Here is a 27,222-nt window from a genome sequence, read left to right as displayed (position 1 = left end):
GAATATATTCAATTATCTACAACGCCGTCATCTCCAGCAGCTGGAATGTGTTTACGGATGCCATAGCAACTCTCAACGGCCACCAGGACTTTACGGTTTTATAAAAGCTATTCATTTGTTGTAAAGTGTAATAATCATCTCAGAAAAAATAAATTCTAATGTCAGGCGCAGTTGAAGTAGTTGATTGTTTGCTTACATAGGCTTAGGGACAGTGTCATTATGCCAACATTATCTTCATAACTTCTTATGAAATAAAAAGTTTATCCCTCAGAAAAATGTATTTTCCTCTCTTGTCATGCTTGGTGCATGAGCGCGACGTGTGCTCTTCAGTGGTGAAGGCGCGCGCTGTGTACATCACATAAGGACGCACACTCAAAAGTAATCCGGTTAGGTCATGGTGAAATGTTTAGTTTGATCGATTCATGAAAAGGTTTATCCACCCATCTCAAAACGATTACAATTTCATTCAGTTTGGGCATTTTTATTACGATTGAGGTGTTTATATGGAGCATTTTCATTCAGATTGGACTTTTAAACTGATTACAGTGCTCCATGTAAACGCACCGACAGTAAAAAAAATTGCGCTACATGGCACTTTAAAAACCGGATAGTTTATTTATAGTTCGATTACGGATATTTCACGTCATCTTCGAATGCATATTCGAATATCGAATAAAAAGTGAGAGCCCTTGTCCGTCACTGGCTTGGAGGAGCAGTCGCGTGCAGTCCTACATCACCGGACTAATTTGCCTAATCTTCTCTGAACTTTACCGCGGTCGAAACGCAGACAGCTGCAGGTCTGCGGGGGAGAAAAGTTCCTGTAAAAAAGTTCCTGGTACAAATTGTTCCGGGTAATTTTGGTGGAAACGGGGCTTTAGAGGATGGATACCCTTGGTCACATCAGCGCGATAAGACATTGAACATTTTTAATTTAAAACAGCTTATTATGAAGGTAGCCAATGCGCCCGATGCTTTCACTTGATGCAAACGTTTGTTTTTGTGATTAAAATACATACCAAAACATCGGTCTTCCTGTGTGCAGAAATTTATTTATGCAGCCGTGACAACGAAATGCGTGCATGCGCGCCTGTGTTAAGAGCGCTAGTTGCTCTGTGGGCGCCGCGCGCCAACCCGCAAGCCTTGCACTTCTGAAAGTCTGAGGAGCCACTCGTGTTGCTACCATAGATATTCCTAATAAATAATATACTTATATATTAATTACATAATATACTTTATTATGTATATCTATAGTTGCTACTACTCTCCGGCATGGCCATCTTTGTTTTGCGTCAACGTATTTTTTGCATCGACGTCCTCGATTACATCGACGTGTTATCCCAGCCCCAATGTGTATGGTCACATGTTGTACAATAAATGGTCAAATTCAATCTGATGACTCCGTCTCCCTAACCAGAGATCTGTAGCGGTCAATAACATTCACCGGCATTCAGTGGGGCAATCCCCAACAATTATTGTATGCAATTTCAGCTATACAACTTAATTTTCACAAAAGAAAACAAATTAAATGTAAATTTAAAGATACCCATCGTATTTTCTCTTATATATTTAGTATTGCTCTTTAATAAAGGAAAAGTAATTATTATCCGATTAATCAATTGATTAAGTGCTAGATTAATCGATTACAAAAAGAATTGATGGCTGCAGCCCTAAACTGTAGTTTCTACCGCTGTCCAGTTGCAATCTAGTGTGGCAGCAGATCACAAGTTCAAAACTTACACTAGAAGTCTGTCCAAATTGATGGATTTGATTACACACGGGCGTGTCCATTTTCTAATAATAAAGTTAGTATATTTACACTTACATCATTTTCTAATCCAATTTGTTTGGTTTTAAATGGTGTCCGTCATAAAAAAACTTAATGATTATTTTAACCATACACACACACAAAAAAATTACGTAATATGGTGCATAATTATTTTATGGTCAACAAATAGCTTTACTGAGGTATGTTGTTGCCTTGTTGTTGTTGTTCAATTAGCAACTTCAATGCCACAGAAACATACAAATACAACAATGATAACAGCACCATAGAGGGGTTTGTCATTCATGTGTCATATATCATTTGAAAGGTCTCACGGAGTAGAACACAACAGTCATAATTGTTTTGGCCTTTGACTAAACTTGACTAAACTTGAGTGAGTTTTTTGTAAGTTAAGTCCAGCAAGACCCACATGTAAATAATATACTGATGCGGCATTCACGTGGCGTTTTTCAATCATAACTTCGTGGAAAATCGCACATCATTATTTGCAGCAGATTCTCGCGATTACAAAGAGCCCAATGTCACCATAATCCATCTTTTAGATCTAATTATATTCCTCGTTGAAGTGTAACACACAAAAAAACAGCCCAGACGCACACAAGCATTTTAAACTCGAGCAGAGAAGAAAAATAACAGTTGCTTAGACTTGGCGTTTAGGCTTGTAACTTCATGAAACATGCTCCGATTGTTAAAAATGGCACATCCTTGTTTTCAGCATTTTCACCATAATCCGTCATACGGATCAAAAGTTATTCCCAGATAGATTTAGAACACCTAACATGACAGGAGCACACAAGCTAAATTAGCATTTTTAGCGTTGAAGCCACGTTTAGGCTTGTAACTCCATGAAAAATGATCTGATCGTTTAAAAATGGCACATTCTTGTTTTCAGCAGTCCCTCACGATTAAAAAGAGACCAAGGACACCACAATCCGTCACTCTGATTGTAAAATATACCCAGAAGGATTTAGAACACATTTTAAGCAGACAGGAGCACATATGCTAATACACTACTGGAGCGCTCAAGTGGCGTTTAGGCCGGGGACACACTGCAAGCGTGCATGCTTCAAATAGAAGAGACGCCTGTTTTTCACATGACACGCGAGCGTGTTGGAAGCGTTTCCAGTCAAAATAGAAGAGGAAAAGTTGTTTATATGCCATTTTGACACAAATACTTATTAATAAATGACATTTTCATGTTTGAAAGTCTGTAGGTTAACATAAATGCAGTTATAGGCCTAATTGTAATAATAAAAAAACAACATAATATCGATTTTGAAATATTAAACCTGTCAATACAGAACAAAATGTACTGCCGACGTTGTGTTTGCTGTATCAATAGGCAATATATTTATATTTAACATGAAGTATAGGGCTTCCCTGTACATCAATACCAGCAGCAGTGCGCGTCAGACACGCTTCTGGTGAGCAAAGAAGGAGAAAACGCCAGGCAGCCGCCTTGAGGCTGACACGCAATAGAAACGCCACGCTTGCAGTGTGTCTCCGGCCTTAGGCTTGTAACTTCATGAAACATCCTCCGATCTTTGAAAAGTGCACATCTTTATTTACAGTAGACTCATACGATTAAAAAGAGTCCAAAGTCACCATAATCCGTCACACGGATCGAAAGTTATTACTCATTGAATTATAACAAATCATTACCTGACCGAAGAATATCAACACAATCAACACAATCCATTGAGTAGATCTCGAAATATTTCTCACTGATGTTGTGTTGATCAGTGGAGTTCTGAATAACATGGCCATTCATTTGTATAGCAGCCTGGGGGCGCCCGCGGGCGGTACACTCCGGTTTAGATGAATAATGCGGTCTTCTTGTGCTATCGGAGGTTTCCTACTTCCCACTTCAGAAGTCGTGATTACGAGCTTGTTGTGTTCAGGTGGAAAGAATGGAGGATGCCAGGTTCAGGTTGTTTATAATCACATTCACAATAAAGGCACAATGTAGACAGGATAAGGCTGCTTAAAGACTAAAATGGCAATAGTTTTCAGCCATACATGATCCTATTGTATAGCTACTTTTACCATTAGTTAGTCAGCTTGCTCACTATTCTGGAATGATGGTCAACTAGATGCGATTTTCGATGTGTTTAAAATACACAATATGCTTCAAATTATTATTAATTTATGTAAATATGTACTACTTTAATGACAAGACAATGAAATTGTTGTGGGGAAAAAAAAACGAATAAAACACCTGCCACAGCAGAAATTCGTCTCCCATCTGCGGTTTTTAACGGTAATGTCACACCCATCTCGGGAACTTGGGTTTTTAAAATTATTTCCGAACTTCCCAGTGGTGAACACGACTTCAGAGGGCGTTCATGTGCAATTTTTACCTTGAAAACTCGTATTCACGATAATTCCGAGAGCACGTGAAGGCAGCATAACTCAGCGCTCTTTACGAGTTGATCAGAATGGAAAGATGCATTGGAAAGCTGAGATTCTAAACTAATAATGACATCTATTTTGTGTTATTATATTATATATAATAGTATTTAATATAAATAATATTCTAATACTATAACATGGCTTTTCTCAGCATTAGATTGTCCAAATGTAATAAAGATATTTTCTTAAAATACAAAAAGTGTTCTAACAAATGATACCTACTATTTGACCATCCTATATTTTGAGTTATGAGTCTTTAAATTTGTGGATGTCACTCAGAAAACAACAGTTTTAGAAATGATTGAACAAAAAGGCTACCTTTGTTCCCAATGCTGTAACTTTTTCTTATTTTATGCTATTATTACAAAATTTGATCCAGATGCAGGACACATACAGGGGGACATCACCAAATGTCAGAGTCTATATTAATTAATTAATTAAAACCACACTTTTTTATATTACTTGCAAATTAATGTAGAAACAACACAAATATTTGTTTAATGGAACCTTTTTACCTTTTTAGGCCAGTATCACTGATAGTAATACAGCTTCTGATGTCTCTATGAAATAATATTTAATTTACACTTAAATAAAATAACACCTTAACATTTATTAAGCTTCAAAAAAATATTACTTAATTTAAGTGAATTTAAAAACAATCCTCACATAAACCCATAATACATTTCATTTGTACCTGTGCTCAAGAACTTAAAGGGGGGGTGAAATGCTGTTTCATGCATACTGATCTTTTTACACTGTTAAAGACTTGGATTCCCATCCTAAACATAGACAAAGTTTCAAAAGTTAAGGTGGACGTTTGATGGGAGTATTTCTTTGTCAAAAATACTACTTCCGGTTAGTCATAAGTTTCGGCAAGTTTTTTTCGATCATGGGTCCACTTGACGTTAAAGAGCATATTGCAGGTTAAAATTTTTTTGAGATAAACATATTACCTTGTATGAAAATGCCATATGAAAAGGTAATGCAGGATTTAAAATGTTTTTAAAAGACATAAGAGCACAAATTTAGCAGATAAAGTGGCCGTTTTGTTGGCTGTTTGTAAAACGGCTGTTTTTTTCAACATCGCGTCATATTACGTCACGAGAGGGAGTCGTCTGCCAAGCTCTGCATTGGCTCAGTGCAGAATAGGTTGGTATTCTGTAGTAATCAGTGTATTTTCGGTAGTTTTTCTATTTAAATTTATCATTGTCATGGAAAATTGTGTCCAGCCTGTCAGGACATTGAGTCCACAGGTTTCCTAAAAAAAAAAGTTAGAAAAGCTGCATTGTGGCGTTTTTTGCAGCTGAAGAGACGGTACTTCACTTCTGCGTCTGCTTTGACACACGCGGTGGTGTGTGTGTGTGTGTTCACTTTACACAGCGGATTATCAGCGATATGATGAAGTTTAACATTGCAATACTCATGTAGTTAAAGGATAAATGATTAAATACTCACACGCAATGCTTCTTGGCTATTGTTTTTACATTAATCAATTTCAACATTGATTAATACAAAGTATGTAGGTAACATAAACACACATGCATAGTCTCACACTTAAAAAAAAAAAGTCAGGAATTATGTGCTGATAATGTACATTTTATTCAAGCGTATATCGTTCACTCAAATACATACTCAAAACGTCATACACCCTCACTCTATCGACGGTGAATCGGCTCAAAATAAACCCATAACACAGAATGAGTGAATAAAGGATCACAATAACACGTTATACTGTCTGTGGCTCGGCGGCGGCGGAGTGTGACGGCTGGTCGCGGATCTGTCAGACGATCAGCTCGGAGAAACCGCGTGGAGCACCGTAACTGAGGCGATCCGGGCGAACACACACGCGCGCGAGCGTTCGCGTTAAACAGAGACTGGAGACTCAAACCAGAGACTCAATGTTGCTGCTAGCTTTAGATAGAAAACATTACTTGTGTGCAAATGATTTGTTGAAAAGCAGAGAACAGCAGCCTTTTCAACAGAAACAACCAGAGAGGGAGTGAGGGCGCACGTGCGTATGTATGTGTGTGTGTCATGGTGTGTGTGTGTGTGTGTGTGTGTGTGTGTGTGTGTGTAAAAAGGCACTGTAATGGTTGCAGCAACTGAGCTATAGCATAATAATACTCATAGATCTAGCCTGTGACATTGTTGTGCATGATTTGGCAATAGGGGACAGCCATGCTGGTGAAAATCAAGCCGACTCCCGATTTTTTTTTATTTTGTATGTTTAAAAAATATCGTGAGAGAGGGAGGTGCGAGAAACGTGCTCGGCTCGTCGTGTTTTTCCTCACAGGCTGCGAGCCACGACCATACAAGCATCCACAATGTCCACGCGAGGGAAAAACATCGTCTGCGAGCTCATATGTCAGCAAAAACAGCACCGGGTAACGTTACGCCCCGCGCCCGGCTTTAACGTCTAATGTGGACGGCGAGTGTGACTTAAGCCAGATGGTCTGAACTTATTATTAGTTTCTGTTATTGGTATCAATACTCCTAGATGACCAATAGCAGCTTTGCGATTGCCTGATACATGATAATTATCTGCTAAGTGTTGTAATCTGAGCACAGTGTTAGCGTATAATGTTATGAGCCGACTCTCACCTGCTCTGTTTTCCACTGTTTCTCCTCACACAACAACTCAAATCCTCTCTTCTGATCGTTGTTCTGTCTAATCCTGGCCTGTCCCTTATTGTGTGTCATAATTGCATGGCTGTGGTGTGCCATATGAGTATTAATAAACATTTATTATTTCCTCAGTGTCTGAACTGTCATTGCGATCCATTGTTTTCCTATGGTTGAAAGTCAAGGCACTCCCTCTCGTTATGTCACTTCCGGTTTGCGCATTTTTAGATGCGGAAGTTAAATTTTCTCACAAAAACGACTCAAAAAGCCTTATTAGCGTATTTACAAGTATATTTTAATATTCAAGTATATTCAAGTAAATTCTAGGTCCTACATTATTTTTCTATACACTGACTAACTGCAGAGTCTCTAACCTGCAATATGCTCTTTAAAGTTTCGGAATTTCCTTGTATGGGCCTTACGGGCAATTCTACGGGGGGGGAGAGAGAGAGAGAGAGAGAGAGAGAGAGAGAGAGAGAGAGAGAGAGAGAGAGAGAGAGAGAGAGAGAGAGAGAGAGAGAGAGAGAGAGAGAGAGAGAGAGAGAGAGAGAAAGCAACAGGCTACCATCAAAGCGGGGCTCGTAGGCTGCGCTGCACAGGTGATGTGACTTCAAGAAATTAACAATGTCAACAAAAAAGTGCGTTTTTGGTTGCCAGACCAAGACAGTCCTGCACAGATTCTCCAAAAACCCCCGCGTTAAGGCAACAGTGGATGTAATTTGCTTTTCCGGATCAGCAACTGAGTTGCGCGAATGTTTATATCTGTTCGCTGCATTTCGGTGCCGACTGTTTCATAAACAAGGCCCAGCTCGACGCCGGATTTTCCGATCGCCTAATGCTGAATGATGGAGCAGTCCCAACGATAAAGGTCCCAACGTTAGAACCGCAGGCGGTGAGTAAGACTGCTTCAAATATCTGTGTTTTTGCCTATGCTCATCAAGTAGCCCAAACATGATCACGTATAGTTAATTGATCAATGGAGCATGCGATGTGTAGTGCGTGTACATTTGTTTAGCTGGCCACTATATGTGTAACTTTATGTTTGTGTATTGTAAAAGCACTCCAAACAACAATACACAAAGAGGGGGGAAATATGTTGAACTAAATAAGCACGCTTCTTCATTCAAATGCACTACTATTCCGTGTCTTTCTATGTAAACACTAGCCTGCGGTGCAAAACCAGTCCGCTTATTAACGTTACAATTGTCTACACAAACCACGCGTAAACACACACACACACGTGCACAACTGCACTTCCCACATGTACACCTTCAAAGACAAAAATAAGACGATATAATTCAAGTATAAATATGTAAATAACACAAGCCGCTAAGCATATTATATAGTTAGTGTATAACTTCTACCACATAGAGACGTCCTGCTCTAGTCGTTTTTGCTGCTGCTCCTGTTCAACTGCAGCCTCTGGGTCTGATTCCGGATCATAGATGTATGGCTGTATCTGATTAAAAGCCATATTTTTATTTTGAATAAAGTTTTTTTCCCGCTGTTAGGGATCACACAGCTTTACGACGCGCTCGACTCAACACAATAGCAGCGGCGCGCACACGTCATTATTTAGCTCCGCTCACACGACACGCCCCCACCCGCTCGGCTTTTTTCGGAAAGACTCGGAACAGCGCATCTTTCTTATATAATTATAAAAAAAATAAAGACTTTTCGGAGATATGCAGGATGCAATGCTACTCTATAGGTACTCAAGATTGACATGACACTGACTGAAACTGAGTGTTTCACCCCCCCTTTAACAAGTATGAAAATATACATAAATTGTTAACTGTTTGCACTGCATAAGTTATGCATTATATCTAGATTAATCCTTATTAAAGGTACTAAAGTTATTTAGTAAAGAGCAGAGCATATTTAGTGAGCAATTACTTGTTTTCTTTACAGTGTCATTATAAGTGGTTACTGTCACTTTAAAAGATCTTCCGCTGTCAGCTATTGCAAATGATGCCTATCTCACACACGTCTCATTTTCTCACACCTCTTTAAAATCATTTAAGACGTTATTTAACTTTTTTAAGGCTGTTCTTATGAAGAAACTTAACAAAACTGGCATCTTGGCAACATTGTGCTTTCCTGTAGCTCAACCAGTAGAGCGTGGCGCTAGCAACGCCAAGGTCATGGGTTCGATTCCCAGGGAAAGCAAGAACTGATAATAATGTAAAAAATGTGTACCTTGAATGCAATGTAAGTCGCTTTGAATAAAAGCGTCTGCCAAATGCATAAATGTAAATGTAAAATTGTGTGTGTTATTGTTCCTTAAAGTGCGAAAGAGAACTTGAATTTGGGCGTTGTGTGAGTTTTTCATACAGCACGCTCTCTTTGTCTTGTCACTCTTAAATGGTTTAAAAGCATTTGCAGGAATAAACTCGTGATCATATAATGTAACACTAGACAGAGGATTAGAGAAAATTAATATTTACCAGCTGAGTCTTCTCCCGTTTCTACTAATGATGGTTGATACAACTTCCCGCGCCCTGCGCAGATATCAACAGCGCAACTAGGTTGCCAGGTCGAGGCCACTATGGTTTAAATTTGTGTGATGTGTCGATTGTATGATTTGCCGTTTCATACAAGATCTGGCAACTGAACACCCTTGGAATAACAGATTTGTGATAATTCAAAGCACGAGGTTTGGGCCATACAAATTACGGGAGATTTCCGGGAGAAATTACAAAATGGGAGGGGGGCGGGAGATGGGTGTAAAATATGGAGACTCCCGGCAAAAACGGGAGTGTTGACAGGTATGTCCCTCAGCAAGTTATAGTAATTTATTATAATATTCTATCTTCAAAGAAAAATATAATAATTTGAACATGAAAAAACAAATGCAAAGAATGTAACAAGTTGTGACAACAAAACTGTCCCCCGCACTTTTAATAAAGTGTATTTTCATCCCCCGCACTTTTACTGGGTCTCACCGGTCCTAGTCGACCCACTCCGAGCGGGATTCCAAACGGCATTACCTGGAGTGAGGGCGGGCAAGTTAACAGGGACGCTAAAGACCGCTTTCTCTAACCTCGGTTGATTGCGCGCTTCTTGAGGTTACGGGCAAGTGTACATAGAAACCAACGTGAATACATCAAGATTTAATTTCAGAGACAAAAAATAATCTATGCATGACCTGTCATTTTATTCGTATCTAAATATGAGGAGGCGCTCTCACAGAAAGTCCAAAAGCGGATTCGTAGTAACTTATTGTCGCGCTGGAGCTGCAGCTGAAGGAAAACAATCGTTATGAGCTGAAAGGTGACGATCGACAGTCAGACGATTGCGACAATATATGAAAGCAATGAAGGAGCATCATGAGCAACAAAACTGTTTTCAACACTGATAATAATCATAAATGTTTGTTGAGCATCAAATCCTAATATGAGAATGATGAGTGACACTGAAGACTGGAGTAAAGATGATAAATTCAGCTTTGATCACAGAAATAAATGACACTTTACTATATATATTCACGTAGTGAACAGATGATGTAGATCAGAATAATATTTCACTGTATTACGTTGCTAACTGCATTTTTAATTAAATAAATGCAGCATTAAATATATGCTATAATTTTGCATAAATGGAAAATGGAGCGCTATGAATTGTTCTTCACTGAAATTTAAAGCTTAAAAGAAAATGCTCAATAAACTGCGTCTGCGGCATAGGAGCACTGTACGCTGTGAAGCAGATCCACCATCTGAAGAAGATCCATCCGCTAGAATATTCTGAGTCAGGCTGAATCCTGGCTGAAGCACTTTTGTTTAATCTATATTAATAATAATATAATCAGCCTATGTTATAGTTTAAACTTAAAGATATTAATATTAATAAAGTGAGAGTCTTATGTTTATTTGATGTTGATTTCACATTTCTTTTTCATATAAAGGCTAAATACAAATAAAAGGTGAACATTAATTTATTTGTACTGGTTTTATTTCTAAAAAATGATATAGTTTTATAGGAGGACTATTCATAGACTTGGCAAATACATTTTTCAGAAGTTTGTAGGTACAGACATCCTTTGTGGCAGTTCTTAGTAGTTTTTTCTAAAGCTTTTATATAGTTCATATCGATATCGGAATTATATCGTATCGACCGAAATTAAGAAAAATATCGTGATATGAATTTTGGCCATATCGTCCAGCCCTAGTCTGTAGCCTAGTTTTTATTAATTTAATTTAAGTTTATCAGTTTAAAAAATATGCCAGCCCTTTGGCAAATTTGCCTATAAAGTGCAATAACTGAAAAAGTATATTTGATTTGTGTTATTTTATTTCCATGAACATTCTGTTGCTAAACAAGCATGTAAATTAAACAAAAGCACACGAGAAGAAATGCATTTAGAACTTCCCAAAACACATCTGGGTTATCAAAGTATCAAAGTACCGGATCGTTTACTGGTGTTAATAAAAGAAACGCATTCTAAATTTAAATAGACCAAAACTACGGGAAATGTTGTCTATTAAAAACGTCACAATCTTTACGTCACTTTAGAATTTACTTTTAGAAACATTACTTTGGACAACGTATTAGGTTTCAGGCTCATGCGGTGTGCCCGGGACAATAATCCAGCAGCAGAAAGGATGCGCTCAGCACTGGAAGAACCACTCGGGATGCTGAAGATTTTGCATCATCTAATCATCAAAAATCATCAAAAAATGTGTTATCTAATTCTTTCTGGGGAATGGGGAATCTGGGGACGCAGGAGAGGAAATAAATTCTTAATCTCCCTTTAATTGGTTGTTTTTTCTGTAAAGAACAAATGTGACATTTACTGTTGCCTACATTTAAATTATAGGCCTACCCAATTACAAAGGTCAGATTTTTAAAAATAATTTGTAAATATACATATATATATATATATACATATATATATATATATACATATACATATACATACATATACATATACATATACATACATATATACATACATATATATATATATATATATATATATATATATATATATATATATATATATATATATATAATAAAGTGGTTTAATAACATCTGTCTAACTTAAAAACAAAACATGAGCTACAATTTTGTTCAATTCATTTTGTGTTGGCTATAGCTTATTTTTAGTTACACTGATATGATGATTGCATAACGAATTAACAATTCGTTCCCACCCCATAAGCATATTTTAATAATTTGTTTCCTCATTAATTCGATCGTGGCCACATTGTATAATCCGTTGTAGTTTTAATAAAATAAGAGAACAAATGATTTAAACGTGGCCACGATTTACTTAACCAGGGACAACGAATTAAGAAGTTGTGGGAATGAATTTAATTTGTGCCTACCATTTAGAAATGAGAGAACGAATTCTTAATTCCTGGGAACGAAATTCAATTCAAATTCAAATTTAATTTGTCCAATGGCCATGATATTTTTGTCTGCATGTCATGAGACCAGGGCTCCATACAACACGACGTCCAACCGTACTATTTATGTATGAATTAATTATAGAATGGTAGGCTATAGCTCACCTTTTGCTGCACTGACATGTTTGCGTAGCACATCCTTTTGCTTTCTGGAAATGTGCCGCTTTAGATTCCAATAAGAATCTTTGCTAACTCTCACAATCTCTCCACTCACTCGGTCTGCGATTCGGGGCAGAACTCTGAGTTTGGATTCAGAGCTTGGAGGCCTCAATCGCTTTGGACAGCACGCCAAATACGCTCATATTGTTTTACTTTATTCAATCATTTGCAAGTATGAACTCGTAAAACAACTACCACAGGTAATCTGACATTTTTTTTTTAAATTAAAGATACATTAATTATCAACATTGCCTCAATGTCTGTGTGTTTGGGCAGATTTTGGCAACAGCCATTAGGATTGTTTAGTGATTTGATCTTAAGGGGGTCGCACACAGGACGCGGAGCTCGGCGGCGTGCCGCGCAGCGCCTCAGGTATCGCACACCGGACACACACATTCTAAAAGGATTTTAAAAGGCTTCGTTTATTATATATTCCCCCAAAACATGTTTAGACTTTATTCAAGCTGTTGAACTCAGAATGTAAAACAACTGTGTCTTGTAGCAAAGGTTGAAATCAGTATACCTTAACGATAATATACTTTTAATATAAAGCCTTGAAATGGTGCACTGTGGCGCGGCACGATTTAGAACAACTTCCTAAGTCGCCGCGGACAGGCGCCGAATGCCGCCACCGGTGTGCGTACACTCATTGAAAACAATGTGTTCGAATTTTAAAGATGTGGCGCGCCGCCGAGCTCCGTGTCCGGTGTGCGACCCCCTTTAGTGTCTTAGGAGTCCTCTTGACTACTCCTAGTAGCGTTGTGAAATACCCTTAGAGCAAAAATGTAGGAGTCCTAAAATTAGGACTGACACATTATTTTTTGGCTGGCGAGCCGTTATCTCTGCATTCACCGGGCACCAGTGCCTACTGAAGCCTTGTTTTGGCGTTTTGTAGGGCGGTTTTTGTCAAGTTTACTAAAGTAAACATCACGTATGTTCTTCTCGCTGTTGTTTCTTGATGGTTTATAGAACAATTACTCTGAGTTGTCCTCTGTTGTTTCAAAGAACAGCACAACAGCGAGCACGTCGAGTATTAACACTTCTACAAACAGAGTACGCTGCGGAGACAGACGAATGTATAAAGTCTTTCTGCCGCAGGTCTAACGGTCAACAGGCAGTGCTCCAGACATGTCACTTTTTAGCAATCACAGTCAGTGGAGGCTCGCGATGCGGAGACAGACAAACAAGGCTTTCTGCTGCAGGTCTAACGGTCAACAGGCTGTGGTTCAGACATGTTTAGGGCTGTAACGATACACCAAACCCACGATTCGGTTCGTATCACGATTTTTGACCCACGGTACGATACAAACCTCGATATGGGGGGGACAAAACAGTTTTATTCTGTACAGTATTCTGTAGCCTATTTTGCCGTCAATACCATATATCTGTATGGTCAATAGGCTACTGCCGACGTTTTCTTTGCGGTACCAATAGGCAATATATATTTAACATGAAGTATAGGGCCTCATGTACATCAATACCAACAGAAGCGCCGCGTCAGACACGCTTCTGGTGTGCAAAGAAAGAGAAAACGCCACGCAGCCGCCCCGCGGATTACACGCAACAGAAACGCCACGCTCACACCACGGAGCCAGCCGGTTGGGGAAGCTTCTTGAAACACTTACGGCAAATTGTGTGGGTCTTGTCAACTACACGATTGCCATCCTTGTTCTCCACCGGGTAGCTGAAATGTTGCTATACTGCTGACTTAAAAGTTGGACCTGGACAGGAAGGATAATTCTGGCAGTTGGAAGGGGTGTGTCGCGATTCTGCCTTCTCACATCGCGATACAGGTTCGTGGACCTGCGTATTGCGATTTCGATTTCATATCGCATATCGTTACAGCCCTAGACATGTTACTTTTTAACAATCACAGTCAGTGGAGGCTCGCGATGCTGAGACAGATGAACGTATAAACAAGGCTTTCTGCCGCAGGTCTAACGGTCACCAGGCTGTGCTCCAGACTAACCCACATAATGAAGACATGTTACTTTTTACAAAATAAAAACCAGTCACGGTGTGGCTTGAGGTAGGCCATCTATTTTTATTTGACAAAAAATTATTCCGGTTGTTCAAAGTTTCAAACGGATTCAGTGTATTTTCGTTTTGTCATTTTAATTCAGTAATTATTTAAGTGAAAATATTTAGTGTAGGACTATTTATTGTATGCTTTTTATTTACATGATTTTATTCTGTTTTTCTCTGTTGTCAGACACGCTGCAGGTGCGTGAACATTTGATAATGTGGTTCTGTTGTTCAGCTGTTCTGTATGTTTTGCTGTTTGCTCAGTAAAATAAACCTGTGAAAAAAGTATTTTTAACGGGTCACAGACACTCGTCAATCATATTTTTATTTAATGCCAATTCACTATCATAATATTTTCAGTTAACCGTTAATAATTGATTAATGAGCATCGGTTGTTGATTGGGAAAATTAACCGAAATAAGCAGCCCTATGCCATATTACAATAAAGATTTTAAAAAGTAGGCTAATTGTCATAAACTAGTAAATGTTCAGCTAATTGTCAGTCTCTTACATGTCTGCATCTCAAGAGATTGAGAATATGTTTTATAAAGAAAGGAGGAGTGAGGAGCACATTCAAACTGTCTGTCTAATCAGCGTGATACGAGGCATATATACACAGCCGAGAGCCGACTCCCACATACATAGATTCCTCACTCTTGGTCTGTGATTCGGGGCAAAACTCTTGGTTTGGGATAAATTCAAGAGCTGAAAGCACTCGATCGCTTCGGACAGCACATCAAATACACTTATATTGTTTTACTTTATTCAATAATTTGTGTAAACACATAAAAACAACGACCACAGGTTTTCTGACGTTTCTATTTATTAAGCTACACTGTGTGATATTTTCCCCCATCTAGTGGTGAAAGGTATATGACCATCCAGTGAATAATAGTTTATGTTCTTCTCAATTTCGATTTCATTTCAACTCCTACGGTGGCCGATTTAGTCATGGTTTCCAGTTCGACCTCTTCGGTGAGTGTTGCTTCAAGTGATGAGGTAATTTTTTGAAAACTATTATAATTTGCAGTTATTTAATTGCCAAATTATCTATGATCAAATTAATCTATGTAAAATGAATAATAGTTTTCCGTTTTCGTTATTTTTAACCAGTTCATTGCTAACATCAGCTATCAGGTTCCCAGACGAATGCAAGCTAATCTTAGTAAAGGAACTTTTATCAGTGCTATCGTTATTCGGTATATTGTACGACATCACTAGCGTAAGGCAAACAAATTATAATGCAATTAAAATATTAATCTCATGTTATCCGTCATAGAACATGGATTTATGTTATAAGGTAAACAATACTTTTTCATTATTGACGCGAGGAAAACTATCCTAGACGTCGTTCTAGTGTTATGCACAGCACACCATGATATAATTAGCCAAGCAACAATAAAACTTCCAATATACACAAATAGGCTGAATTAATATTACCTGTCGAGAAGAAAGCAGGCAACGTCGGCGTTCTTTTTAAAATCGTTGCTCCTCATGAGCTCTTTCCATCTTGGAAAGGCCACTCCAATATTTACTTTTGTCTTGTTGATTTGCCTGTCGCGTTGCCGTCTTAATTCTCTTTTCCACTTCCTTGGCGACTCTGATACATATCCCGCAATGTTACTAGGTCCCCGACCCGGGTCGAATTCGGTAATCAATTTGGTTGCTTTTACACAGAAGGCGACCCGGCAATGTTCCGGGAATATTGCGGGTCCGACGTGCAGTGTGAAAGGGGCTTAAGAGTGATCCTCCATCATCATATAGCAGCCTCAAGCAATCCTCCTCTTCACATTCGACACGGTGCCATCGAGTGTAAAAACGCGAAAAGCGAAGCTTGAATTTACGGGTATGTCCCTCTTTGGCAAATGTACTTTCAATATGGAGGAGCAACATGGCGACCGCCATCCGAACCCTCACCCGTATGTATTTTCAATAGTATATTATAAAATTACGAGAATACATTATTACTTGAAAGAAGTAAATATACATTAATGAGCACATATATTTTTGAAAGAACTAAGTGATTTTAGCTAAGAATAAACTAAAAAAGTTACACAGTGTAGGTTTAAAGATACATTAATTATCACTATCGCCTCAGTACTGTATAGAGTGTTTGTGCGGATTTGCAGCAACAGCCATTAGGATAGTTTAGTGATTTAGACTTAGTGTCTTAGGAGTCCCCTTGACTATTCCTAGCGTTTTGTGGATATAGGAGCTATTTTTAGTGCTAAAATGCTTTGTGAAATGCTCTTAGAGCAAAAATGTAGGAGTCATAAAATTAGGACTGAGACATCCATTATTTTAAATCAACATGTTAGGAGCTACTTTTAGCCTTAAGATGTTTTGTGAATACGGCCCCAGACCCATTATTAACCTAAATATATTTAAATTAGTTTATTTAAAAAGTAGTTTTACTTTTTATTCTAGAAAAGATCCAGGATGGTTTTAAACCAGAAAAGTTGAATACGTTTTATAACAGATTGTACACTGAGCACTTTAAACTCCTGTGAGCTTTACTCACACACAGACCTCAAGATTCAGCCTATGAATCTCAACAATGGTGACATGCTTCATGCCACAATGCATTCTGGGAGCATCATGCTAAACTCATCCATGGCTCCCAGAATGCATTGTGCCGTGAAGCATGTTACCATTGTTGAGATTCCAGGGTATATACAGCAATCCTTAAGTTAAATTTACTACTTTTAATACCTTTTTTACTACCTTCAGAATATTTTTTAAAACCATCACGACACTGAATTGCAAGACTCAGCGACCTTTCTATTATTTACACAGATTTTGACACATAACATACAAAAAATAATAGATTTTACAGGAGGTAATCTGTTATAAGTTATCATTCAGACACAGTAAAATACATCTCAACATTCACAAAGGTTGGTTAAGGAGAAGCATTACTGCATACACATTTGATTTCAATTAATAATTGGTAATTCAGCAATCCAATTATTTAGTTTTTTTTCCAACAACAAAACCGGAGCCGAATATTACATTTCTATAACTGTGATAAGTTGTAGTGTTTAACAAAATACTAAAAACTAGAGCTGTCAATCGATTAAAAACTTTAACTAGATTAATCACACATTTTTTCTGATGAAAAGAAATGTTTTTGTACGTTTTTAATATAATAATTACAAAGTTAATTAAATTAATGTAGAAAAAACATAAAGACAGTATATTTTAAATATTTGTTTAAATGGCATCTTTTTAGGAATGAAGGCCAGTATTACTGATATTAATACAGCTACTGATTTTTTTTTTCTTCACATTTATTATTAGGCTTATAATAAATATAACCGTTTTTAATTTAAGTAAACTTAAAACAATGCTAACATAAACCCATAATAAATGTCATGTTTACTCCTGCCCTTCCTGTCTTAACAGTTAGGAAATATACAGAAATGTAATAAAGTTATCAAAGTTATATGCAGTCTGCACTGCATAAACTATAAATTAAATAGTTAATCCTTATTAAAGCTACAAAAGTTATTTAGTCAAGAGCAGCGAGTCATTTTCTCTGTTCCCTTTGTTCTTTAACTTTACTGACAGGAAGCTTTATTGGCTGCTGTCCCTTTAAGAACAGACAGACACGCGGATCTCACTGTTTATATACTGTCAATGGATCGCGCCTCATTCTCTTACAACTCTTTTTGTTCATTTTAGACTTTATAGAAATCATTTAAGATTGCTCTTATGAGGATAGTCGTTGAAGATATGCCTTGAAGCAAGTCTAAAATAAAACGTAAGCCAGCCACTTCTGTTGAGCGCGCAGTGTTCTGATGCCGAACGACCGCTGAATATGACGTCAGCATCAAACATACGTTGAGACGGAGACGAAAGATCTGTGATTATGTGCCCAGATATGCTAAAGGCCATATTTAAACAAACTAACGCGAACGCAGATAGCATTTCAATCAGAATAGGACACCTGATAGTCTGAAAAAATAATACCTAATTTGGAAAAAAATAATACCTCTAAGACCACATTTAACACTTTTAATGGCCTTAAATTTGACCATTTGGATTTATCACTTTTTAATACTTTTTAAAACCCCGCGGACACCCTGGATTCATAGGCTGAATCTTGATGTCTGTGTGTGAGTAAAGCTTGCAGGAGTTTAAAGTGCTTAGTGTACAATTTGTTTTAAAGAAATTATTCAACTATTCTGATTAACACTGTGCTGGATCTTTTCTAGAAACACAATAAAACAAAGTTAAGAGTATATTGCTCATACACAGTCATAAGATTGGTGAATTAAGCCACTACACAATCATCATATTCTGATCATCAAGCAGCCGATAGCATCTGAGCATGTTTTCTCTGCTTTTATTGCCATAGCAAACCCAGATACAGCAGCCAGAGAAACACTAACATTAAAAAGTAGTCAAACTGCCCAACTAAAGAAAACACTGATCGCCATAATGGTGAAAAACCCCCTCTATTAATTCTCTATAAGAGCTTATGTAGATTGACCAAAATAAAATCAGTCTGGTTAGTAATGCGTGAAGCTGGTAATTCTGTTTGTGGAGTTAATCCTCTGATGAGATCTTTAGAGATTAAATGTCTTCTTTTATCTTCAGTTGATTTCATCTAAAGCTGTGGCTGAAGTCAGTTGTAGTTCTTGTGTTTCTCTTTCCTTTAGTGATTCTGCTTGTTATCATCAGGTAACAGCTTATTTACAGCAGGTGTGCATCATTAATGCTTAATCATCACTTAATTATCTCATTAACTTCAACACTGATTCGGTGTTACATTTAACACTGAGTGTGGACTCATAGTGGACTCATATAAACACCCGCAGTGTTCATTTAACACTGAGGATTTTACTGTGTAGTAGCGGTGGCTTTGGGAGTGGCCTCATAGGGCAGCGAAGCATTCTGGGAATTGCATTCAGGGACGGCTAAAATTTGCGCCCAGGCACAGTACGGAGCGATCCTACTAGTCAATTGAACAAGACTTTGGGGGTCAAATGTGCTTGGGTCACCTTCAGATCAGCTAGTGTGAGTACCCTCTGGTGCTCATGGTGCGGATCTCACACGTACCTCGTTCACAATTATTTTTGTTTGTTTAAGGATACTTGTGTGTGTTTTTGTTCGTTCAAGCACGAAAGAGAACTTGAGTTTGGTGTTTATAAAGGAGATATAAATTAAATATCGCACATTATTATTAACGCATTAATGAATGTGAAATTCAAACCTCAGTATGGTGAGTTGGCAGTTTGGACTCTTTAGTCCAGCACAGAGCAGCTTCACTGCTGAATCCTGCAGGTCATTGTTACTCAAGTCCAGCTCTCTCAGGGGGGAGTTTGGTGATTGTAGAACTGAAGCCACAACTTCACACTGCTGATCATTGAGATTCAAGGCTGTTAATCTGAACAAAGAGAATACTCCTTAAGTTACCAATATTACCATGAAATATCATATTGATTAACATTCTGGTCTTCAATCAGCAAAATTCACTTAAAGACTGAAGATGATTATAAAATGGAATAATGTCAATATCAAAAGTAGCAACAAGTATCTGGTATGGCCACCAGTTGCTTTAAGTAGTACAATGGTTTAAAATCCATTTAAAAATAAATAAATTATTTTAATTATTTGTTTTAATCTGTGGACACTCCTAATTTCTAAAACAAAAATAAATGAAATACAATTCAAATGTTTTTATCATTACAGTAGATTTATCATAGGAAAACCCTATTAGACTACATGGGGGCATTATGTACATATTTCATACTCACAAAGCCTTTCTGCAGTTTCTCACAGCAGGAAACAGTCTCCTTTGACCCTCTTGTGATGATGTGATCTTGTACTTTTTAGGGTCAAACTCATCCATCACCTCCTCTGACATCAGGATCATGTTTGCCAAAGTTGAACATTGAGCAAGAGAAAGACGTTTGTCTTTTGTTCCAGATTGTAAAAATTTCTGCATTTTTTCAACAACTGAATTATCCTTCATCTCAATCAAGCAGTGTGACAGATTCATCCATCTTTCAGGACTGGCGTTGTCTTTTTGACCTCGTTTGAGATTGTGGATTATTTTCTTGATGCTCTCTAGGTTGTTCTCTGTGTGAATCAGCAGATCCTGTAAGAGTCTCTGATTGGACTCCAGTGAGATGCCATGAAGGAATCGAAGGAAAAGATCCAGGTGTCCATTTTTACTCTCCAAGGCTTTATTCATTGCTCCCTTCAGAAAAACATCCAGAGGAACATTCCTACACTGACGTCTGGACTTTCCTGACAGGAACATTTTCAGAACGTCACTGTTCTTGTGTAAATAGCAGAAAAACACATACAGTGCTGCAAAAAACTCCTGAAAGCTCAGATGTACAAAGCTGTAAACCTTCCTATGATAAATCACAGATTCCTCCCTAAAGATCTCAGTGCAGATCCCAGAATACACTGAGGCGTCAGTGACGTCTATGCCGCTCTCTCTCAGGTCCTCCTCATAAAACATCACATTGCCCTTCATCAGCTGAGTGAAAGCCAGTTCAGCAAGTTTCACAATCACATCTCTGTTGGACTGCAGGAGTTTCACCGGATTTCTCTCTTCATACTTCTGGTTCCTCATGCTAGTTTGAATGAGGAGGAAGTGGATGTACATCTCAGTCAGAGTTTGAGGGATTTCTGCACTGAGATCTTGATTCAGGATGTTTTGAAGCACAGTGGCTGAGATCCAGCAGAAGACGGGTATGTGGCACATGATGTGGAGGCTTCTTGCTCTTCTGATGTGTGAGATGATTCTGCTGGCTTGATGCTCATCACTGATTCTCTTCCTGAAATATTCCTCCTTCTGAGGGTCATTGAATCCCTGAATTTCTGTCACACGGTTGACGTAGTTAGAGGGGATCTGATTGGCTGCTGCTGGTCTGGTGGTGATCCAGAGGAGAGCAGAGGGAAGCAGGTCTCCTTTCATGAGGTTTGACATCAACACACCCACTGATGAAGTCTCAGTCACATCATGAACTTTCTCACGGTCTGAAAACATCAGTGTAATTCTGCTTTCATCCAGACCATCAAAGATGAACACAACTGTACAGTCCTCATAAATCTTTGAGTCCAGATCTTTAAGTTCAGGATGAAAGTCCAGCAGAAGTCTGTGAAGACTGTACTGATGATCTTTAATCAAGTTCAGCTCTCTGAATGGAAGAACAAACATGAAATCTACATCCTGATTGGCTTTTCCCTCGGCCCAGTCCAGAATGAACTTCTGCACAGAGACGGTTTTTCCAATTCCAGCGATGCCTTTAGTAAGAACAGTCTTGATTTTGTCTTTCTTCTCTCTTCTCTTCTCCTCATATCCTAGTTCAGGTGAAGGATCAAAGATGTCATTGCAGTTGATTGGAGTGTCTTGGAGTGTCTTGTAGCTTTTCTCCATCTGTAGCACCTCATGTTCTTCATTCACTCCTTCACTCTCTCCCTCTATGATGTACAGCTGTGTGTAAATCCTGTTCAGGAGCGTCTGATTCTCTTGTAGTTTGATTCCCTCAAATACGCTCTCATATCTGCTCTTCATGCTGGTTTTGTGCTGGTCTTTGACTCTCTGCAGATCATGCACTGGTTGGTGAGAGTCGAGCTGCAGGGCTGCTTCTGTGTCATGAGGACTGATGTGTTTCTGACAGGAGGAAGATGTGCTGAGACAGGACACATCTCTGATCTGCTCAGCTCTCACACCACTGAAAACACATTAAGATGAACAGAGACACAAAACCTTTGTGAAAATAAAGAAAATATTTAAATATGTGTAATAGGAAGATAAAACCACATGTAGAAATAAGTGTTTGCTCTTTCAGACAGATTTCTATCTATCGTGGCCAACTGACTTCCTAAAATAACACATGGAGATCCTCAAGGTTGTGTGTTTCTTTCTGCATTTCCTAATTTCACATTAAATCTCTATTTTACCACAAGTGAGTCATGTGAGAACTCAGAGAAGATTTTGTGTCTAAAGAATATTTCCTTTAGAAATTAAAAAAAAAAAAAAAAAAAAAAAAAAAAATCACAAGATTTTACACTGGTCACTGATTTCTTGTTATATCTATCATCTGATATCAATCCTGATATTTAAAAGTTGTTTAGTATTCGCTCTCAGTGTCCAGTTTGATCAGTCTTGCAGTTGTGCAATCAACATGTGTGACCCGTTCTGGCAAAATGAGTCGCAATGAGCAGATTTATCAACAAAAAACCTACACTGTAAAACCTAACAGGGAAATTCATTAAATGAAAAGTTCATTTTACTTAATGTTACCAAAAAAGTTAATTAAACTTAACAAATATGTGTAATGTTAACTCAAAAACATATTATTGTAAGCAAACCTCAATCTAAATAAGTTACTAAAACGTTGTAATTCTAATGGTTTAAGTTACAGATATTTATTTAATCTAGTATTTTACATCTATGGCTAATTAAATAACTAAAAGCTGATAAAATAAATAAATAAACAATAGTATATACATTAATCTACCTCATATTAAGCCTACAGTCTTACATTAAGCTCTTTTAAAGTCATTACATTTAGTCATGTCATAAGTATCACCCCAGTGAGTTTCCGAGGCAACAAAAACAGTGCCATTTCCTTCAGTCCAGTCACAGCAGGACGGCTGCGCTACAGTCAAGAAAAACAACAGGTAAGCGTTTCAAACTTATTTATTCATATTTCGCTCATGTTTGAACGTTTTCAGTGTTATTTTCGTACCTCTTTTATGTTTATCGAAGATTAACCAGCTCAGTAATGTTGTGTGTAAAGTTAGCCAGCAAACAATCTAACATTAGGAGCAAACGCGCTATTGCACCAGTGTTATCAACGGTAATGTAAACGTTTGGAGTTAATTATGCTGTTTTACACCGCAGTTTGTCAGCGGGGAATTAAAAAATATATGTTTGTGCTTTCTCACAGTCGGACAGATAAACGCTGGCTTTTGAGACAGCTGGCCATCTTTCCACGTCTCTCGTGCCACAGTGACGGTAACTATGTTAAAGCAAAAGGTTAACGTTAATGCAAACTCACGCATTCCTTATTTTACAACCATTTTAAATGTATTGTTAATCGAATTTGAGTTTCCTCTATCATATGTGATGCTAGTTAATTTGACTAAAGCAGCTGAAGCTCCGGGGTGAACAAAGGTGACTTGAGGAGCATTTTAGATCCTGTTTTGCTAATGTTAGATAACATTTTAAGCTGTTATTTGTTCCTCATGACGTTTTCTCATTTGAAACTCACACTAACACATTGTTGCCATGCTTTTAAATCTTTTCAGAGCAAAGACGAAGGTGCAATGGCAGCAACATGGCTACAATACTATGAGTAAGTCGGTTAGAATTAACATTGAACAAATCAATGAGATTTTGTAACGTTACTGTGCAAAATTCAAATGATAACATTATGAACAATTACATAACGTTCACACAAATATAAGTTTGTTCTTCAATTTTAATTTTTGAATGAACTGCTATTTTTGCAAACGTAATTATGACCATAAATGTCTTTTAGCACAACTTGTAAGTCTTCTGAAGCAATATGATTTTTTTTTTAAAGCCTAAAGTCCAATGTCCAGTCTGTCTATCGTTCAAAGTCATGTTGTATTGCTTCAGGAGAATACTGGTCAAGTCTTGAAAGTTGTGGATATAGTCGGCTTTCCTAATATAAACAGAAACATTTCCTGTGTGTTATATTTTCACTAGCAGTTATCCTGAAGTTGCCTTGGGTTTGTAAAGGTATCAGGTAATTGGCAATGCTAGATTTGCAGTGGTTGAAATAAGTCTGGTCATGAATCATAAAAAAATGCCCATAAATGTTGCTTAATTGTGAGTTAAATTACCCTAATAATTTTGTATTTTTGTCTTCAAGAACAAAAATGGTATTGCTGTCATTTGAACTACGATCCTGGCAGGTCTATTACTATTTAAAAGGAAGAGTCAGCAGATGTTTTCAAGACACAAGGTAGGACACATGTCAAAACTACAGTTACATTTATTTAGCCACATGTTAACCTTTCAGCTGCCATCAGCATAAACGCATGGTGTGGGTACAGTGACTGATAGATGATAATTCTTATAATTCTAATTCTAAAGTTGTCTTAAATGGATAGTCCACTTGCCAATAAAAATTCAGTAGTGATTCATAAATTACTAACCCTCATATTGTTCCAAACACATAAGAATTTTATTCATCATCAGAATGATTACTTTTTATTTTTGAAATTCTTACATTTTTGTCTGTCCATTGAAAATCTAGTCTTCAAAACTTTTAATTTAGGCTTTCATTAGCATATACATTGAGCACAGCAAAAGCTTGTTTGACACATAATAAACCAATCTCAGCTCAAGCTTAAAGGAATCGTTCACCCTGATTTACTCCCCCCCTCAAGTCCTCTTAGGTGTAAATGACATTCTTCTTTCAGATGAATACAATCAGAATTAAATTAATACGTGTCCTGGCTCGTCCAAGCTTTATAATGGCAGTGAATGGCAGCCCAAAATTTGTAGCCCAAAAAAGTGCATCCATCCATTTTAAAAGTGCTCCACATGGCTCCGGGGGAATAATATAGGCCTTCTGAATTAAATCGATGGGTTTGTGTAAGAAAAATATCCTCTCGTGATTCAAAACGCTTGTGCAACGCCCGACGTCATCGTCGCATCATTATGTTTCTTACGCTGCGTCCGCCGTCAACGCTGTGGCTGTTATGCTTTTTTTACGCTATGTCCGACGTCATCGTTGCGCCGGAAACGAGTTATTTTCTTTATAACGCGTTAAATATGGATAATTTTCTTACATAAACCCATCGATTCACTTCAGAAGGACTTTATTAACCCCCCAGAGCCATGTGGATTACTTTTATAATGAATAGATGCACTCTTTTGGCTTCAAATTTTGGGCAGCCATTTACTGCCATTATAATGCTTGGATTAACCAGGACATTTATTAATACAGCTCTGATAGTATTCTTAAATTGAGTTCTCCTAAATGGCAGTAAAAGTTCTTAGCTAAGAGTTTTCTCTTAAAACATATTCACAAAGCAGCTGAGAGCAACTTTTACTAAGGAATAGAGAGAAGTCAGCAGCTTAAGAGTAAGGGCGGGGTTGACCTATAGAGCAGTATTTAAACGCAGCGTACATTCGTCAGCGGCTGTGCGGATATTCACCTTTGCAGTTCCATGTGCTCAAATAATAAATAAATAAATGGAAAAAAAGCGCCTAATATGGAGGGGAGGTCTCTCTCGTTTTGGCCTGTCAATTCAGAAGACAAACCAATGCGCAGCTGTCATTGCAAGTTGTCAGCGGCACACACACACACACACACAAAAAAAAAAAAAAACACCTATCGGCCCCAAAGTGTGTCTGCCCACCGGGAAATTGCCCGGTATGCCAGATTACCAGTCCAGCCCTGCGCAAACTCAAGGATCAAGGATTATAATGGGAATATATGATCTTGGACAGGGTATATACAGCAATCCTTAAGTTAAATTTACTACTTTTTAATACCTTTTTTACTACCTTCAGAATATTTTTTAAAACCATCACGACACTGAATTGCAAGTGTTAATCAGCGACCTTTCTATTATTTACACAGATTTTGACACATAACATACAAAAAAGAATAGATTTAGAATCGACACCAGGAGGAAATCTGTTATAAGTAGGGATGTCCCGATCCGATCACGTGATCGGAAATCGGGCCCGATCACGTGATTTCAGACTCGATCGGAATCGGACGTTACATCCCGATCAGGAATCGGATATAATGTATATTCTGGGGTGAGAGACAAAGTGAGCACTTGCACCGCAGTTCATCTCATATCTGATGACGCAATAATATAGGTTGTAACTTGAAAATAATGCTTTATGTAGGCGGCTATGTTTCTGTAGATGGATACACGTGCTGGCTCCTCAGTGATACATTACAACAGCGCTAATAAAAGAAAACCGTGGGCAAAACGGTCTATCTGTGTAAACTTTGTTCAATTCATGCGAGTGCTGCCGTATTGTCATTGAATATGAGCAGTCATTTTCACTGTCATGTGTAGAGAAGACGCGAATGAGAGCGCGCGCGCTGATCTGTCTCTGTGCATCATCCGAAAGCGCGCACTCGTCTCACAGCGCGCAAATATTGAGTTCTCTTTCAAGTCTTCTGGTTAAACGGACCAACTCACACAAGAAGTATGTCAGCATGTCCATCTTGATGAGTATTCAAGCAGACATATAGTCTAAATATGCTTTAAGAGGACTTTATACAGTCGAGAAAGACGACGCAGAGCCTTCCATTAGGTCTTAAAGGGGCAGTAGCCGTGCTGTCTGTTTAATGTCAAAGAAAAGATAAGGAATCAAATCACCCACTGCTCTTGATTGAATAGCTTTTGTAAGGATTAGTCTTTAATTTAAACAGTTAAATATGCATTTTACATTTGATTAGCCTACTTTATTCAATTTCTCTACCTAAAAACTAATGTTAGACCTATAAAAACCTGAAAAGCATTGCTAATTACACTTCAGTCAAATTACACCTCAAATATTTTTTCCCCAAAGTTAATTTATGTCATTGTAGGCAGTTATCATCACGATGATTTCATTTCAAGTGTTCGTTTTTTAAATAAGTTTAGTTTTAGTTAGTTATTTGATGCTATAAAAACGGCTGTGTGATGTCATGATTGACAGCTGAGATCGACGTCTTCTCTGAGTGAAGAAATTGTCACTAAGGCACAAGCAGACTTTTTTCGGGATTATTGGGAGCAGATTATTTAATTTAATTTAATTTCCATAACTGTTTATTTCACACCAACATAATTAATTGTTCT

The 27,222-nt window shown here is 37.8% G+C and overlaps 1 protein-coding gene and 1 non-coding gene across 4 annotated transcripts in view; one reads left to right on the top strand and one right to left on the bottom strand.

Annotated features, from left to right (window-relative positions):
* The window catches only part of LOC137046653 (NACHT, LRR and PYD domains-containing protein 3-like), a 126,924-nt gene that overhangs the window by 85,348 nt on the left and 14,354 nt on the right, over positions 1 to 27,222 (bottom strand). For all 3 annotated transcript variants that reach the window (XM_067423987.1, XM_067423969.1, XM_067423979.1), the window contains exons 3-4: positions 20,172 to 22,106; positions 19,628 to 19,801 (exon numbers count right to left, since the gene is read on the bottom strand). In XM_067423987.1, coding sequence (XP_067280088.1) covers positions 19,628 to 19,801; positions 20,172 to 22,106 — 2,109 coding nt within the window. The remainder of the gene's footprint in view (positions 1 to 19,627; positions 19,802 to 20,171; positions 22,107 to 27,222) is intronic.
* On the top strand, positions 8,912 to 8,986 carry trnaa-agc (transfer RNA alanine (anticodon AGC)). The gene has a single exon. It is a non-coding gene; the product is annotated as a tRNA-Ala (tRNA).

The sequence above is a fragment of the Pseudorasbora parva genome, chromosome 2 (assembly GCF_024679245.1).
Source record: "Pseudorasbora parva isolate DD20220531a chromosome 2, ASM2467924v1, whole genome shotgun sequence".
In the NCBI taxonomy this organism is placed as follows: Eukaryota; Metazoa; Chordata; class Actinopteri; order Cypriniformes; family Gobionidae; genus Pseudorasbora; species Pseudorasbora parva.
Note: the sequence above shows the minus strand (reverse complement) of the source record. Positions and strands in the feature narration are given on the sequence as shown.